The sequence below is a fragment of the Brachyistius frenatus genome, unplaced genomic scaffold (genome assembly GCF_029030835.1).
Source record: "Brachyistius frenatus isolate BFR_SWC_R1_liver_20210118 unplaced genomic scaffold, ASM2903083v1 Contig_249, whole genome shotgun sequence".
Taxonomy (NCBI): domain Eukaryota; kingdom Metazoa; phylum Chordata; class Actinopteri; family Embiotocidae; genus Brachyistius; species Brachyistius frenatus.
The window spans coordinates 491,343-509,207 of NW_027210848.1; the positions used below are offsets into that span (position 1 = coordinate 491,343).

Here is a 17,865-nt window from a genome sequence, read left to right on the forward strand (position 1 = left end):
ATGGGACCATAAATTCTGAGTTACACCAGTAAGTTCCTAAAGGAAAATCTCTGGACATCAAACGTCTCCTAATCTCAACACAAAGTGCCGCCAGACAACGACCCAAAGCACATAATCGTTCTGCTAAAGAACAGTGAAGGAGAATAAAGTTGACGTTCTGAAACGACCAAGTCAAAGTACTGAATTAATCCCCCAAAAAAGTTGTGGAAGAACCTGAAGCAGCAGTTCATGTGAGGAACTCCGCCAACATCCAACATCCAGCGCTGAAGATGAAACTCCTCCAAGCTGATGTTCAGGAGATCAACAGTTACCACAAATGTTTAGTTGCAGTTATTCTGCACAAAGAGGTCACAGACTTTTACCACCGACAGACATCTAATATTGGATCAGTGTAATATTTATATCTCATTTGTTTAATTGTGTTTGGTTTATTCTAGGACTAGTGTAAAATCCTGATGAAGTTTTAGGTCAAATCTATGAAGAAATATATACATTTCTAAAATTCTTTGAAGCACTATTGTAAAAGAAAATAATAAAAGTTATCTTGATGTCACATCGTACGATGTTATTATTTTCTTTGGTGCTGGATAACGTGAAACGGGGAAAAAAGAATGATCCGAGGAAAAAAATAAAAACAGAATAGATGAGAAAATGAAGATTGAAGAGCAGCGCTGTGTCATTTTTTTTTCGGGGAATGCAACTAATCTTGATGGGAATATGTTACAGACCCGATGAGGGAGCGAGTGTGCAGCACAGCCTCTTTCTCTACTTACCAGTGTGGTGAAGATGTAGTGATAATACTCCGTCATCATCCCCATGGCGAGAGCCTGAGGACGAGAGTGACAGAAGGAGGCAGAGACAGAGATTTATACATGAATACGGAGGCAGATGCAATATTTTATCATATTCTGCACACACACACACACACACACACACACGCACACACACACACACACACACACACACACACACACACACACACACGCATGCATGTGTCTGTTTGTGTGGCTGAACCAGCAGCTGTATAACCATGTAATGTGAAGAGGCATATATTCTGCTCCACTGCTGCAGCCGCAGGCTCAGAGATAAGAAACAAACACCCACCAAAAAGACAAACAGCCAAATAAAGCAGGAGACGGAGCGCCGTCACATCATTTAGAGGGAAATACAGCACAGGAGATTATACGCTTCTGTAGATGTTGAACATTTGGATCATTAGCAAACATATATAAGGTTCCTCCTGCAATAACAAGAGGCGAGTGTTGGAGTTGTTTGAAGGAGCTGTTTATTTAAACTGGACCAAGCAAAATAAATTAAAATAATAAATCTGCCAGTGAGGTGTGTTACTGTTGATTTAAAAGGTGTGAGAATACAAACATGGTCGGTAACACGTTGCTTCGGGTGTCTCTGTTTGGAACAGACTTTACTGGAGAAGGTGTCAGACGCTGATCCAGACTGATCAATAAGAGTACAGAGTTTCTGTTTTTGCATTATTTCACAACCTAAAATATTTCTGCAGACCAGTTGGAGTTATTTGTTGGGAAAACCTGCACATTGTGATTTACATCCAGTGCCAATGCAGGAAGTAGGATGTCTCATTTGTAAGAAAGCAGGAAGTAAGGTGGTCGATGTATTTGTAGCATTCTTAACATGCAGGAGAGCAGAGTTCATGTAGCCTGGCTGCGCTAACTGTGGCTCACAGCTTCAGTTTTCTTCTCTGTGAATACAGCCTGGTGACTCATACCAGTGTTTGAACAGCCACTCTGAAGGGCGACCAATCAGCGACCAGCATTGGTGGTTAACCACGTTTGTTCCGCCCCTCCTTCACTGTGATTGGACGGCTGGTAAAAGTGACGAGCGCAGCATTAAAAAAAACTTAACGCACAGTGACCGGAAACATTCGCCAAATGCTCAGCACCTCGTCCAGCTGCTGGCGTTCATTACAACAGTTTAAAAGATACGTGGTACTCTGGTGGATTCAGTGCATAGCTGCAGCGGTGGAAGAGTGCCGGCCGGTTTCAGCTGATGCTGATTGGTTAAAATGGATCGGTCTATGAGCAGCAGGAGGGAACGACTGCAAACTGTTAGCTGACGGAGGGAAACAGAACCACACTGCTGCAGTGAAACTGGGTTCTGGTTCGCACCAGGTGAGAGTTCATGTCCTGCTGGAGAGAGATTTTATTCACCAAAACCAGGATTTTTAACTTATTGAACATAAACTAGTGTTTTACACAATTGTCCAGTTCAACATTGTTGTCTTGAGATAGTCTTATTAAATGATATATTAATCGGTAATGTTGACAGCAGGGCCGTCCCCACAGACGTAAGTATCTGTCACTGAGTGCATGACAACGTTTCACCACTGCAGCTCATCCTGAGGGACCTTATTGTTCTGGTCGTTACCCAGAGTTCCTGACCACCGGAGAGGGTGGGGATGCTGAGCAGTAAACACAACTCCCTCTTCACCACTACAGTCTGATACAGCGATTACATTACTGCTGCTTCTTCCTGTCTGATGACATGAAAACATTTCATACACGGTCCAGACACATCCTGGGTTCTTAGCTCCTGGTTCAATATCTGACTTTTCTTTCATTTATTAAACCAATTGTAGCTTCTGGAGTCTTAAAACTGAATACAGCAGGTCCCAGAGACTGTATGAGAAAAGATTAGTTGGTAAATTGGCCCAATGGACTTTTATGGTTCCAAGGAGATTGATGTTAAAGACATGGCTGATCTACGCTGCGACCCTCGCCTACAGTCAGGAGCAGTGGGCTGTAACACTGCTGGCTCTTCATATTAGAAGGAGCCAGCTTTGCTGGAGGGGGGTATCTGATTAGGGGGCTCCCTTGACGCCCCCTGTTGAGGTAATCCAGCGTCTCCAGCTGTGTGGAGACCCTGTGCAGACCCGTAATGTGCTGCATGGATTATGTATCACATCTGAGCCGGGAACACCTTCCGATCCCCAACGAAGAGCCAAAAGAGACGGCAGGACAGAAGGACGTCTGGGACACGTTCGATATGACAAGCCAGGTCCAAGAAAGCAGCAAAATAGAAATGGATCGGTGGGAAAACCTGTGGTTCATGGACATGATGTTATACGAACACCAGCACTAAATCTGGGCACAGATGGAGAATCTTGTTCAATAGAGAAGTAACCCCAGGAAAGGGTTAGAAACAGGGAAGTGTAGTTTGGTGCAGCTCCATGTTAATTAGATGAAAAGTTAACGATAGCCAAAGTCTTTTTTTTTCAGGTTGTCCGTCCGTCCTGTTCTTGTGACCACGATATCTCAAGAGTGCCTGGAGGGAATTTCTTCCAACTTGGCAAAAACATTCATTTGATACCAACGATGAACTGATAGGATTTTGGTGGTCAAAGGTCAAAGGGCACTGTGTTTCCCTGAGAAAATCTCTACAAATGTGGCACAAACATGCATTTACCTGACCAGTAATCATCTGACTGAGCGACTGATTACCTCTAACGATGCTCCTGAGATGTTAAAGTAGAACCACCTTCCTCTGTGTGATCGTCCAGGGTGTGTGTGTGTGTGTGTGTGTGTGTGTGTGTGTGTGTGTGTGTGTGTGTGTGTGTGTGTGTGTGTGTGTGTGTGTGTGTGTGTGTGTGTGTGTGTGTGTGTGTGTGTGTGTGTGTGGTGCTGTATGGTAGAGTCTGAGACTCCCTGAACTAACATGAATCACAGACTGGGACTGTGTGGACTGTGTGGAGAGGATGATTAAATAGACAGAAAGCAGTAATGGCTGCTGATATCATGGTGGGGGGGGGACCTTGAGAAAGCCTCCAACATCCTGTCAGAGCAGCAGCCTCCTCTGTGGTGACTCACAGAGTACCAGCTCCTCACCTTGCTATGACAGATGAGTCATGGATTCAAACACATATCTATATTTCTACTTTTTATGTCCCTGATGGGATTTTTTTTTTTTTTTTTAAGATTTTAAAACATTATTATAAAACATCACCAGGACAGAAAAATCACTCCCTGATTATGATGTCGCTCTTAAAGACGCCTTCAGATTGCAGTCTAAGATAATGTTCTCCTTTCATATGCTCAAGTCTTTTGATAATCTATGTTTCTTCTACACAATAAGTTCATCTACTCAAACTAAAAACAGGGAAAGTTGGAAAGACAAAATGTCATGCAAAGTACAGATTTCAGCAAATTGCATATTTATATCACGTTTGGGTAAACAAAACAAAAAATCCTGTTGAGTGACAGATTGCTGCAGTCAAAGTCAAATTCATCACTTTTGTTTTTTATTTCAGAAACTGATTTACAAAATTCAATCCAAATTCCAGAGGTGTGTTTTTTATGGACCACAGTTAATGCTAAAAAGAGCACTCAGAGTTTTTGTCATTTCATGTGGTTTGTCACAGTCACGGCTCCTTTTGTGGTGACTGTACGGAGAAAACACCTTTTGGTTCAGTGTGCATCACCTGATGAATGTTGTAGTGCTGCCGTTTGGCCACTGTGTGCATCAGGAGTGTGTCTGTGTGTTTGTGACAGCTCAACCTCTGAATGATCTCTGCTGACTGTTCAATCCAACTCTGAGTTGTATTTTCCATCACTAGTTGTATTAAATATGTTTTCTTTTGTTATGTGTGTGAACCCTAAAGGTAACATAAATATTTGTCCCGGACCCTCACGTCTCAAGTCGACCTCTGCAGGGGAAACACAGAAACTAAATTTCCATCAGCCTCCTCACGTCAGTGTTTTGTTGTCATCCTGTTTTTTCTACACTACTATTTGAGGTATTGGTTGAAGCTGATGAAGACTACGTACCAACTGTAACTTATTGGTGTGCCATATAATGAGAATATCAGGCCAGGATACTCCCCATTAGCAGGGCTTCTCTCTGACATTATTAATGAAAGGCGTCCTTGACCTTCCCCAGCAATCTACCACTCCGGCATTGATTAAAAACCCAGGGAGAGTGACAGAGTGCTGCGGATGAAACTTGTTGTCTTTAATATTTTATAAATCCTGCAAGCAGGAGAAATATGAATGCTTGCTAATTTGTTAATTGAGTTACTGCAACCCTGAAGCCAGAGGAAAACTCCTGGACGGCATCTCACTTTATCTTGATCTTTTTTTAGGGGGCGGGGCGATACGCCCTAAAAACAATGGAAATAATAGAAATATCATTAATATTTATATTCTGTAAATCAAGGACGGGTTTATTTGATATACTGATAATCCTATTTTTTTGTTATCATTTTCTTGCTAAACTGCATTCGTAACTCATATTTCTGTGTAAAAGACATTTAAAATGCACTTGCAACATCTTGACATGAGGTTGTCAGCAAAACTATATCAGAGTATAAAAATGGGACCGTTAATAAGGGATCTAAAGTTTACAGGGACACCACAGCATGCGTTTAAGGTCTGCTGTTGTTTGAAACTTGTCTGATTCCACCTGCAGCCACAAAACATCAACAGGCCGACAGATATATGACAATAGGACTCTATATAAAATATGAACAAACCCATAAAGCTTCTGCTGCTCATTTTAATGAACAGATATGATGCGGGTGACAGGGACCAGGAGACAAGGATGTAACAAGGTAAGATAATGATTTTTATTTTTCATTTTTTTGTATTAATTATTCAAGATGGAGAAATGTGAAATTGACGATGAGCACGCTTTGGATCCCATTTTTCCCTCCGGCCTTTAAACCTCAGTCCATTATTACTACTGTGAGGCCAAAACCAACAACCTTTGCTCGAAGGATAGGAGAAATTTTAAATACAGTAAGTTTCCATGGCAACCATCACATGTCAGAGACAGATTTGAAAAACAAAAATATCAAAGATTGCCATTTTCACTTCTGCCAAAACAGAAGTGTAAACTAGACTAAATGACTCCCTGAGTGAGTCACTGACACTGATGTTAATGAACCTGCAGCGATGCTCCATCCGTTAGAGGCAGTCACACCAGCTGACCTGTTGAATGTGCCACACAGATACAGTCTGGTCCTGGTACGGGTTCATCTTTAATTAGGTCCTTAAAGTTCTTTACTAAAATGCAAAAGTACTGAATTATTCTTTATTCTTACAAAAGCATTTATGAGCCATACCAATGAAAGGATTTTTGGGGAACTGGCAGCGCCTCCAGGGAATGTGGACAGGTTTTACTCCCTGATTACTTGAATCTGTAGACGAAGTCAACATGTCGTTTATGAACAGCTGTGACCAGTTTAACTTATTTGGAATTAGAAGTTAATATCTTTGGTGTGCAGCGATGGTCTGGCAGGGAAAAAAGTTATAAATACAATTTCCACCATCACAAATACTCTAACTTTACAGACACTAAAGGAGATTCTTTCACAGACTGTCGTAAAGATTTAGCTTGTTAAGTTTCGTGAGAATTGCATGAAGCCTTGGTGAGATGCAAGACATCTACATTTTAAACCTTTCTGAAGAATTGTTAAAGGACTGAAGTATCGAAATCTCCTCTCCAACTTAAGATCAGTAAAGTCTGGAGATGATCTGGGTCGAGTTTTGTAACAATCGGTAGAGTTGTTGCTGAGTTGATGTGGAAAGAAGGTTTTTAAGAAAACAGAGAAACTGTGGCAAAACGGACATTTTCAGAGCAGAGAGAGAACGAGCAGATACAATATAATATTATTATCTTGAATAATCCAATAGTTTTCCAGTGTTTTCTGTGGAAATTGTTGCTATTAAAGGAAGAAAAAAGGCCTCCAGATTTCATGATGTAGAATATAACAGATTGACCATAGTTATTTCTTCATCAATAAAATGAGATGAATAGTTTGTGATCACCAGTGAACAGCTGGTTTCTTTGGAATCGTGAGATTATTGAGTCATAGCTTGGATATAATTTGACAAAAAACTGTTCTTAGTAACCATTTTATAACTTTTACGAGTAAATTATTAGTAGCACTTATTAGTATTATAGTTTATTCACTCTTTGGGAAAATCTTAATAGACATAATTGTCAGTGTTTAAGGGAGAGAAAGTATTGCGGGATGATGGACTGAAGTGGAAATGGGACAAATGGATTATATTACATTTCATTTAGCTGACCATTTTATCCAAAGCGACTTGCAATACACCGATGATACACCATCGGGAGCAATTTTTTTTAGGCTTCAGTGTCTTCCTCAAGGACAATTAGGCATGTGGACAGAAGGAGCTGGGGATTGAACCACCAACCTTCCGATTAGTGTGCAACCCAGTCTACTGACTGAGCTACAGCCTCCCTACTGCATACGACCATACTGGATGGTTCTAAGAAGCTGCATGTGATACTACACCCAGCAGAGATGTTTCAAAAGACTCTATAATATCTGTTTACAGTAACTATAGTGTAGTTAAGCTCATATAATAACCATCTACTTACAATAAAATGTGTTGTTAGGATTACAGAAGGGAAAGGTTGTATTTCAGACAGAACAATCAGATGGGAGGTGAACGCTGATCTGGCCTCCAACCTCCACACACCTCACTCTACAGTATAAAGGGCACAGTGGAGACCAAGGTGGCGTTAAACACCAGCTCTGGATGTAAATTGTGGAGAACAGAATCATCTATTATCAACTCAATGGGAAGTTGATGGCAAAATCTAAAATTGTGTTGAAATAAACAGTATGATAAAAAAAAAATACATTTTTGGCAAGCTATACAATATGTGTTGAACTCTATGGGCTGAAACAGACTGCACATAATCAGAGATCATTTCATGTTTTGTCGGTATAAAATGTGTCGCATGAAACTGTGAACATGAAGTGGCAGCAGAGTGAAGTGTGTTTCATTCCCACCGTCTCCTGCTGCTTCCTGCTTCGAGGACTCTGACGATGCCTCAACAACCACGGAAGGACATACAAGCGTCCACTGCCGCACAAACATGTGAACACACCTGCTTCAGGATCCCAGCAGCCATTTCGTGGCCACAGTCGAAGATGATGTGGAACTCCTTCCCCCTCTTCATCTCCTTCAGCAGCGGCTTGGCGTCCTTGGTGTCGGCGGGCAGCTGCCGGATCTTTAACCGGATGTTGTACCGGGACGGTGCTTTTATGAGTTCCTGCAACCGGATCAGACCTGCAGGGAAAACAAATAACAAATACATTGAAAAATTAGCCCCGTAGTAACTGGTGCTGCTCCCATGAGGGCGAACCTTCAAATATATACGTATCTGCCCGCAGTAACTGAGAAAACAACGACTCCTGATTCATTCGTCAGAGGTAGTTATAATTAGAGAGGATAAGAAAGCTGCAGGGATGTATTTCTGTCCTCAGTTCACTTCTAATGAAATCCATTTCTCTTCTCCATCCCCCCGACCCCCTCTACACCCTCCCCCTCCCCCGTCCTTCTGTTTTCCATATTAAACGCAGTATTTGTATTGCAGTGACTTCCTTGTTTCTTTGTCCTTTTCGTCCTTCACAATGCATCCAAACAGTCTTTGAGCCTTCATCATTGTCATCGTCACAGTCAGACCGTACGAATATTCTCACAAACACAGGGGAACAAAAGCACAGTTCAATACAGCACCCACCCTGACATTCACCGTGGATCACACCGACTATCGATCCCCCCCCCCCCCCCACCACCACCCCTCCCTCACCCCCCTCCTTCCTCTCTGTTGTGTGAAGGATGTGTGTGAAGTCAGCCTTGCTGGGGAAATTGACCGTGACCACAACTGAAGCATAAACATCATAATTCTGACAAATAATCGTCTACTGTGATATTCAATAAGGACTCCTCTTTTCAGAGAGCGATCAATCACTTCAGTGTTGTAACAGAAGAAGAGCAGAGACACCAGCAGAGCAGAGTGTTTCTTTAAAACTGATTGTGAAGTCTTTTTTAATGAGATATTTTTCTGTGAAACTGAGAATATTTTTCATGCATTATGTTTACTTGATCAATGAATACTTTCTCTTTTCCTAGTTTGTTTATCTCTGTGTTAAATTGGTAGATGGTTTGTGTACTCAGTCTGTTGAGATGTCTCGACAAAACACCGTAGCAGTGACTGAGTCATGTCAGAGGCCGATATGGAAGCACCACAAAGCTGAATCAGTTCATCTGGACCTCAAGGATTAGAGGGAGAAACTTTTCATGACTCACCCAATGACTTCATCAGTCTCAGCTGACTGAACTCTGAATGGTTGGATGGCTGGTCGGATGAATAGTGTGTATGTTGTTGAGCATGACAGACCGCTTACAGCCTATTTCTAACAATCGTCAACCATCAGTGATGTCATCAACCATCAGTGATGTCATCGTTGGTTTGTGAACGTTGTGAATCCTCCAGTTCAGATTCTGTCCGTCACCATCTTGCTAGTTCGGAGCGGTTTGGAGCAGGAAGTGACCATATTTGGACGAGCTGGGGGCGGAGCCAGCGGTGGATCCCACTGATCTGATTGGAAACCTGACGATACTACGCCCCGCCCACCGATAGCTGTAACCTGACTGCACCACACGCCTGTCAATCAAACAGACACGCCCCCAAAAACAGGTCTTCTTGAATCTTCTTTTCTAATGAATGAGGGATTATTTTCAGATGGACCTCCAGAAAACTAAGAAGAAGGAGTGACTTTAGCTAACAACACCGAGATAACTGATGGACACATTTTATTCACTTTGGATTTGATGAGAGAAGTTGAATGGGAGTCTATGGAGCCGGAGGCTTTTTGGAGCCGACCTCCAGTGGCACTCGTTGGTATTGCAGCTTAACACAGTTCTGCATCGGCCTCATTCACGGACCTGTAAGCTACAAACACTTCTATATCCAATCTGTGGTCCAGATCCAGGTGATCATTGTAACGCAGTACTGTGTTTCCAATACTTGTGTCAATAATTACCAATTTGACTTATTACGATCATATGCAATAATTGGTAAAGAAATTGAATTTCTTTGGAAAGAATGAATGACCAATATTTCATAATTTACACTGTTGTATTTTTTGTAGTGTCCTTCATTAATGCCATTTGTTTGTATCGCACAGATACTGTAGCTCTCACTCTTCCTCTGCTTTAAATACCCCAACGTACTATTATCAGATGATTTGTGTGTTCAGGCTGTACACTTGAATACTTAAAGATGGATTTAAGAAACTGCTGCTGAAACTCAAAGAATGAACTGGTTATTATACACAGGAAAAAACAAAGGTGACCAGAAGTAATTCATACAACTACCGTTTCATACACGCTGACTTAACAGATGCTATTTTAAATACCAGCCTTGTATTGATTATTACATGTGCAAACAGACCCATCGCAGCAGTCTCCTGTGTCTCCGCCCATAGCCCACCGTCCCCAGCTGTTTGGCCTGTGGCATTATTTGTTTTCTTCCTGCTTCCAGATGAGTGCACTGCACTGCGGGAAACCAGCCGGCACCCTGCTGGAGCTCCGGTGGCCGGTCGCTGCTTTTAATGAATTCAAACACTCAATCGCCCACTGATGATGATATCCCCGGAGAGCTGACCTGTGAGATACTGGGAGTGCACCATTTAACCATCACATGATGAAGCCACTCCTCAGCTGTGGTTCACAACATCTCAGCTGGACACACAAACACTACGGAGCATCACTAAGCCGACTCCAGAGGAGTCACTCATGGTAACCACGGCTACGGGAGGAAGAGCTGTGCGTGAAAACAGTTTATCTATTTCTGTAAAAACAACTCTAAAATAGTGATGGATGAGTTATAAACAAGGGGCATCCAGCAGTGATGCCATCGTTGGTTTGTGAACGTTATGAAGCCTCCAGTTCAGATTCTGTCCGTCACCATCTTGCTAGTTCGGAGCGGTTTGGAGCGGGAAGTGACCATATTTGGATCAGCTGGGGGAGGAGCCAGCGGTGGATCTAACTGATCTGATTGGAAACCTGACGATACTACGTCCCGCCCACCGATAGCTGTAACCTGACTGCACCACAGGCCTGTCAATCAAACAGACACGCCCCCAAAAACAGGTCTTCTTGAATCTTCTTTTCTAATGAATGAGGGATTATTTTCAGATGGACCTCCAGAAAACTAAGAAGAAGGAGTGACTTTAGCCAACAACACCGAGATAACTGATGGACACATTTTATTCACTTTGTATTTGATGAGAGAAGTTGAATGGGAGTCTATGGAGCCGGAGGCTTTTTGGAGCCGACCTCTAGTGGCACTCGCTGGTATTGCAGCTGAAGACACTTCTGCATCGGAACCATTTTACAGACCTGGAAGCTACAAACACTTTTATATCCAGTCTGTGGCAGAAGCTGTGTCTGGATGAAGTCATGACTGAGCAAAGGGAAACAGACTGATAAAGGTTTGTTCAGTGACAGTGGGACTGAAACTGAGCTGATTTTCACATGAAAAGGTTGGTTAATGGCAGACTGTAGTTACTGTAGATAAACTCTAAACCATCCACAACAGTAGTTATGAAAAAAAATAAAAACCTGCAGTCATTTAGCTATGATTTTCAGCCAGATACTTGTTTCTAGGCACCTTTAATTTCTGTAATTCCTTTGTGAGGAAGAAAAAAGTGATCCAAACACTCGTTTTGAAATCTGAATTTGAGCCTTACAGCTTGAAAGATGAGACCCATAATTGTAAATCTGATGGACCTGCATCGGTTTGTCCTTAAAATCTTCCACAGAATCCACTCATCATCTGATGTACATAACAGATGGACAGACACATGGACAGATGGACGCCTGCTGACCTATTTAGTCCCTCCCATGATTTTCACAGATTCATGGAGTATCATGAGTAAAGGTCTTCCAACATGGTTTCCTCTTGGTGGGACATACAATGAAGGACTGATTTGTAATCTGCATGTCTAAAAGTGTCTGAGCAAGCCACAATGTGTGTTATATGTGACTTTAGTCTCATGCTGCGTGATGTATCTGAGGAGAGAAACAGCCTCTACTGCCGGAGCAGCGATCTCTGTTTACGGTTAGTTAGTTAACGTCGATAAAAGCAGGCTGACACATCTGACTGCGGCTCGGCTCGTCATAAACACATGTCAGAGCAGCTCTCCTCGCCGCTCCGACGTCTCCATCCATTCTGCATGGCTGAGTCCTCCTTCATACCTTTTCCAAAATGTGCCGGCGCACCGGACAGAGAATCTACCGGGGGAGAGAGTGGAGTGGGAGGAAGGAAGAGTGTCAGCGCTGATCAGTATTGACGGTGTTTAATGCGCAGCGACGAGTCGAGGATCCATATTTAACTCTGCATGAATATTTCATCGCCTCTAAGCGTTTATTATGGGGCCGTCTGGGAGTCTCCTGAGCGTAAAACAGATCGGCCCGCTTGTAATAAATATCCTGACGAGGGAAACGCTTTCTTCCCGACTCCCCTTCTTGTGCAGCGCCGCCGACAAGGAAGAAGGGTTCCTGTTATCGTGCTGCTCAATCATCATCGGCCGCGCGGACGTTAAAGAGATTCCCCCAGACGGCTGATCCACAGCGCTGCACAATGGGAGGAATGAGTCACCGAGCTGCACTCTCAGGGTCAAGGTTAATGTGACCCTGCGTGCCACGTTGTCCGCCTTCTACTGCATGTTCTGTTAAACGTGTGGAAGTCATTGGTGAGTGATTACAGCAGCTCTGAGGTCAGAGGTTCTAACGTGTTAAGGAACATGGAGAAAGAACATGCAGGCCACTGTTCCCTCTTCAAACATGAACCTCCGGGTCTAAATGTGGGAGTCACAACAGCAGAAAGGTCTTTATTCTCAGATCCACCCTGTTCTAAATGATTAGTACCGAAAACAGTAAGCAGCTCTCTATTCAAATGTAATTACTCCCTCCACATATAAACTCACTCCACATGGTACAGTGGGTTTAAAACGTTCTGCCACAGAATGAGCTCTAAGTAATTAATTGGAGAACGGGAGCAAAAACATGAAGTCAGTGTATGTAGTCCGAGCACAAATCAAACACACACACACACACACACACACACACACACACACACACACACACACACACACACACACACACACACACACACACACACACACACACACACACACACACACACACACACACACTCAGAGGAGCTCCACAAAAACACTGAGCTCAGAGCAGGAAGTCTCTGTGGCCTATTCTCATCTTCATATATCTATTCTCACATATTTAATAACAACTAAATCTAAAGGTGTTTCTGTGTTTGTTGTCATGAGCTGTTTCTACCATGTTTAAGAAGATATAACTCACTGGATCATCTGAAATCTCATCACAAACATTTTTAAAACATACTTTAGAGTGTATGTTTCACACGTATTCCAACAGCATGGTTCTCTAGTAGAAGAGTCCGCTGATAAACTAGCCTCCTGCAGTCCAGACCTGTCAATCATTGAAAACATCTGGAGCATCAGGACATGAAAAATACAACAAAGGAGACCCTGAACTGTTGAGCAGCTGAAACCCTCTATCAGGCAAGAATGGGACCACATTTCACTTTCAAAACTCCAGAAACTGGTCTCCTTAGTTCACAAACGTTTACAGTGTTGTAAAAACAAAGTGATGGAGCACAGTGGTAAATATGACCCTGTCCCAAATTTTTTGAGATGTGTTGCTGCCATCACAAGTATATATATATATATATATTTTTATAAAACAATCAAATTTCTTTGTTTCAACATGTGATATGTTGTCCTTGGTTTATTTTCAATAAAATATGGGTTTATGTGATTTGCAAATCATTACATTATGTTTGTATTTACATTACACAGCATCACAACTTTTTGGGGAATGGGGTTGTACTTCGATAGACTCTGGATAGATTTGTGTGGAAAAAATATCTTAATTCATGTTCTTAGTCTGTTGTTATGACTTGAGCATAAACTGCATGGAGTGCTAAAGAAATTAAAATTTCTTATCTAAATTATTTGTGAGTAAATATAGTGATGATACCTATTGAGCAGCAAACTGCAATGTTGGTGCGAAGAATGAGTTTTTCACAAGGTGAAAAAGCTCAGCACACGTTTTCCTACAATTATTTGGTTACTGGGGGTAAAAGTTCGATACAACATTGTAGTAAATCTGTTTAACCTTCATTCATGTGTTTCCATTTTATTCCACATTCTCTCTTCCATAACAGCATTCAGTCTATAATGTTGGCCTTTACTTTACAGCCGTCTGAAAGGAAGCTTTATCTCTTTCATCCATCCAATTGGAAAGATGACACACTGGTCAAAATGACAAGACAGATCTGCAACCAGCTGTTATAAAAATAAAGACAGAAACCTTTAAGCATTTGTGCACAATAAACTTTTCAGTTAAGTTTTCTACAGTTTCTATTGCTAATCAACAGACATGCTGGAGAAACACGCACTGAGAACAGTGCACACAGTTAAATAAAACAACTCATGGCATTATGATGATGATGATGATGATGATGATGAAAATAGGAGATTGTTTTAGTTAAATGTATTAGAAAAAAAAAGCAAATAAAGACTTATGCAAAAGTACACATTTTTGGAATAAGATTAAGCTGGTCCACATGGTTCACAGTCAAATCTCACAGACTTAAACTTTAAAAATGATTACAGACATTTTAAAAAGTACAAAATGAAATAACTACACCTCAATTTAAAGTCTAATTTTATTTGACTTCTGACACCACAGTTGGTTGTTGAATGAGTTACTGTGATGACAGATACAAATATACACTGTCATCCATAATGACCATGAGGGTGGGGAGGTGACGTCACACACGGAGCGGTGTTTTCAGTGGCATCCTGCTGATTATTGGTTAAAATTCAATTATTGAAACAATAACATAATTAAATGATCTGATGATGTTTTGTGCATCATAATTCTGTCTCTTTCCATCCCATCTTCATTGTGCTAAAATTAGCCAAAGCGTGCTGGATTGATGAAAAGTCCTTCGCCTGTCATTCAATACAAATTGTCCACAGACTGTCGTGTGATTGGCCGTGTCACTCATTCAGACCAGCCAATTAGATAATTGTCTCTTTTGTCAAACATGACAGAGGATGTTCACTGGGAAAGCAGCACACTGAGCTTGTAAAAGGGAAATGACATGTAACGTGATGGAAACAAAAACTCCAGGCAAGAAACATTTCTAAATTATATGCTGAGTTTGCAGACATTAAAATTATTATTTTGGTCAGAATTACATAATCTGGGTCTCCATAAAGAAAATAATTTTTGCTGGTTCTCAGTGGCTGTGTGGTTGTGGAGAAGTTGTGCTGTTCTTCACGCTACAGCATCACTACCTCTTGAATAAAAACCCCACTTTGATGTAACCAGCAGCTACAGTCGCTCCATGAGTGCATGAAGCTGTGAGACAACCCACATTCATTAATCCACTTCAGCGTGGCATCTGGCGCCGAGTTTGTTGCCTTCACATCTTGTCAGTACTCCATGCAGATGTTGCTTTCATTAGTGCGATGTCACCACGAACACCAAAAGGCAGCGAAAAGGCAAACGCAAGGCGGATATAAGTGCAATATTTTCCACTCAATCCTCCTCTGAGGAGGAATGAGCCGTGAGATATGAAGAAAATCACACAACAGGATTCAGAGGGTTCCTAACTTTCCCTCAACCAACAGAAATATATGTAAACCAGTTTAAATAAAACAGAGAAATTAGAGATACACATCTTCAGCTGACAACAGAGGACAGTACATTTACTTTAGCCGAGTGGTGTTACAATTATTTTTATGCTGTTACTATCCGTCCGTCCATCCAGCCATCCATTCGCCATTCATCCAACCATCCATCATCCATCCATCATCCAGCCATCCATCCATCATTCATCCATCCAGCCATCCATCATCCAGCCATCCATCCATCATCCATCATCCATCCATCCAACCATCCATCATCCATCCATCATCCAGCCATCATCCATCCATCCATCTAACCATCCATCATCCATCATCCATCATCCATCCATCCAACCATCCATCATCCAGCCATCCATCATCCTTCATCCATCCATCATCCATCTATCCAACATCCATCATCCATCCATCATCCAGCCATCCATCATCCTTCATCCATCCATTATCCATCCATCCATCCAACCATCCATCCATCATCTAGCCATCCATCATCCTTCATCCATCCATCGTCCATCCATCCATCTAGCCATCATCCATCTGTAGTATCTATGTAACACACTAGATTTCCTGTGTTAAGTTTAGGACTGTCTTTAGGTCGCTCTGGGAGTGAATGAAACACGGCAAATGTTTGCAGTTTAAGACAAGGAACTGAACTGCAATTTATTATAGTTATTAACACACAGAAAATCAAGGGAACAACATAAAATAAAAATAAAAAATTCAAATAATAACCCCAATACTGGTATTTATCTCACAGTCAGTCAGTTTCAGTCTATTGTCTTTCAGTCTACTACCCGGTAGTTTATGTCTGGAGGCTCTCAGCCTAACTCTGATCTCAATCTTTTGCTCGTCGGTGCTCCGGCAGGAGAATCCAAGAAGACCAAAGATGATCAGGGGTCACAGGGTCACTCAGCTCCAGCGCTCTGTGGAGGTTTCTGGGGATCGCTGTCTCCATCACAGATCCATACAGAAAAAAACAATCTGCATGCAGCAGAATTGAATACGATGTCAGTACTGTAATTTATAAACTATATTGTTGGTGTAACAGTAAATGACCAGAAAAATAGTATTTTATATATATATATATATATAATATTCACTATGGTCAATATTAACATACCACCATATTTCACACACACATGTCCTCATGTCTCAGTGGCATCTGTCACTTATACCTAACAGGCATTATTTAAACGTCCACCGTTACTAAGCAACACACTCAACAGCTGTTCTCCATCTGACCGTTTACTTCTGGCGCTAAAAACAAGAACATGACGTCATCGTTCCCGCTCGGTTCAACAGGTCCCGACGCATTAACCCCCAGTGCTTAACTAGCCCCGTCACGTACATGTAGGTCCACAATCACAGATATCAACCCCGTAAAATAATATTCAACAACAATTTAATATTTATCTCCGACTGGTTGTTGTTCCCTTCTCTCCTGATCGGTATCTTTAGCCCAACTAAACAACTGTTTACAACTGTCCTCCTTTGTAGCTCTGCAGCAACGGATAACTGTGAGCAACGCATCCGTCACTCACCGGAGATTCTTCTCAGACTTAAAGAAACTTCTTCCTTCGGAGTCGGTCTGGTTAACGATCAAATAAATAAAGATCCTCAACAGCAGTGAGCAGAAATCAACCCAATGAGATTCTTCATGTTGGAGATGATGACCTGCTGTTGGAGACATGGAGGGTCGTCTCCAGGAAAAACGGCTTTGATCTCCCGACGTGCACCACAGCGCCCCTCTGGTGAACGTCGGTATTGCATGTGTGAGTTAACCCTTTAGTTGCTGGTAAAACTAATGTGGGTTACACATCCATCCATCCATCCATCCATTATCCATCCATCCATCCATCCATCCATCCATCATCCATCATCCATCATCCATCCATCCATCATCCTTCCATCCATCTATCCATCCATCCATCCATCCATCCATCCATCCATCCATCCATCCATCCATCCATCCAGCCATCCATCCATCATCCTTCATCCATCCATCCATCCATCTATCCATCCATCCATCCATCCATCCATCCATCCATCCATCCATCCATCCATCCATCCATCCATCCATCCATCCATCATCCATCCATCCATCATCCATCCTTCCATCTATCCATCATCCATCCATCCATCCATCCATCATCCAACCATCCATCCATCCATTTTCTGGGTCATGATGGCAGCAGGTTTGGTGAGTTAGCCCAGACATCTCTAAACCCTTTTCCAGCTCTCTTACTCTTGTAATAAAAATTGCTCCAAATCTAAATTCATGGGCTGTTCTGCAAATAGATTTCTAA

General features: G+C 42.0%; 1 protein-coding gene across 1 annotated transcript in view; it reads right to left on the bottom strand.

Annotated features, from left to right (window-relative positions):
• The window catches only part of LOC138634109 (glutamate receptor ionotropic, kainate 2), a 164,460-nt gene extending 152,431 nt beyond the window's left edge, over positions 1–12,029 (bottom strand). The window contains exons 1-3 of the mRNA XM_069720750.1: positions 11,954–12,029; positions 7,897–8,078; positions 774–827 (exon numbers count right to left, since the gene is read on the bottom strand). Of these exons, the coding sequence (XP_069576851.1) occupies positions 774–827; positions 7,897–8,078; positions 11,954–12,029 (312 nt within the window). The remainder of the gene's footprint in view (positions 1–773; positions 828–7,896; positions 8,079–11,953) is intronic.
• Between the last annotated feature and the right edge of the window lie 5,836 nt (positions 12,030–17,865).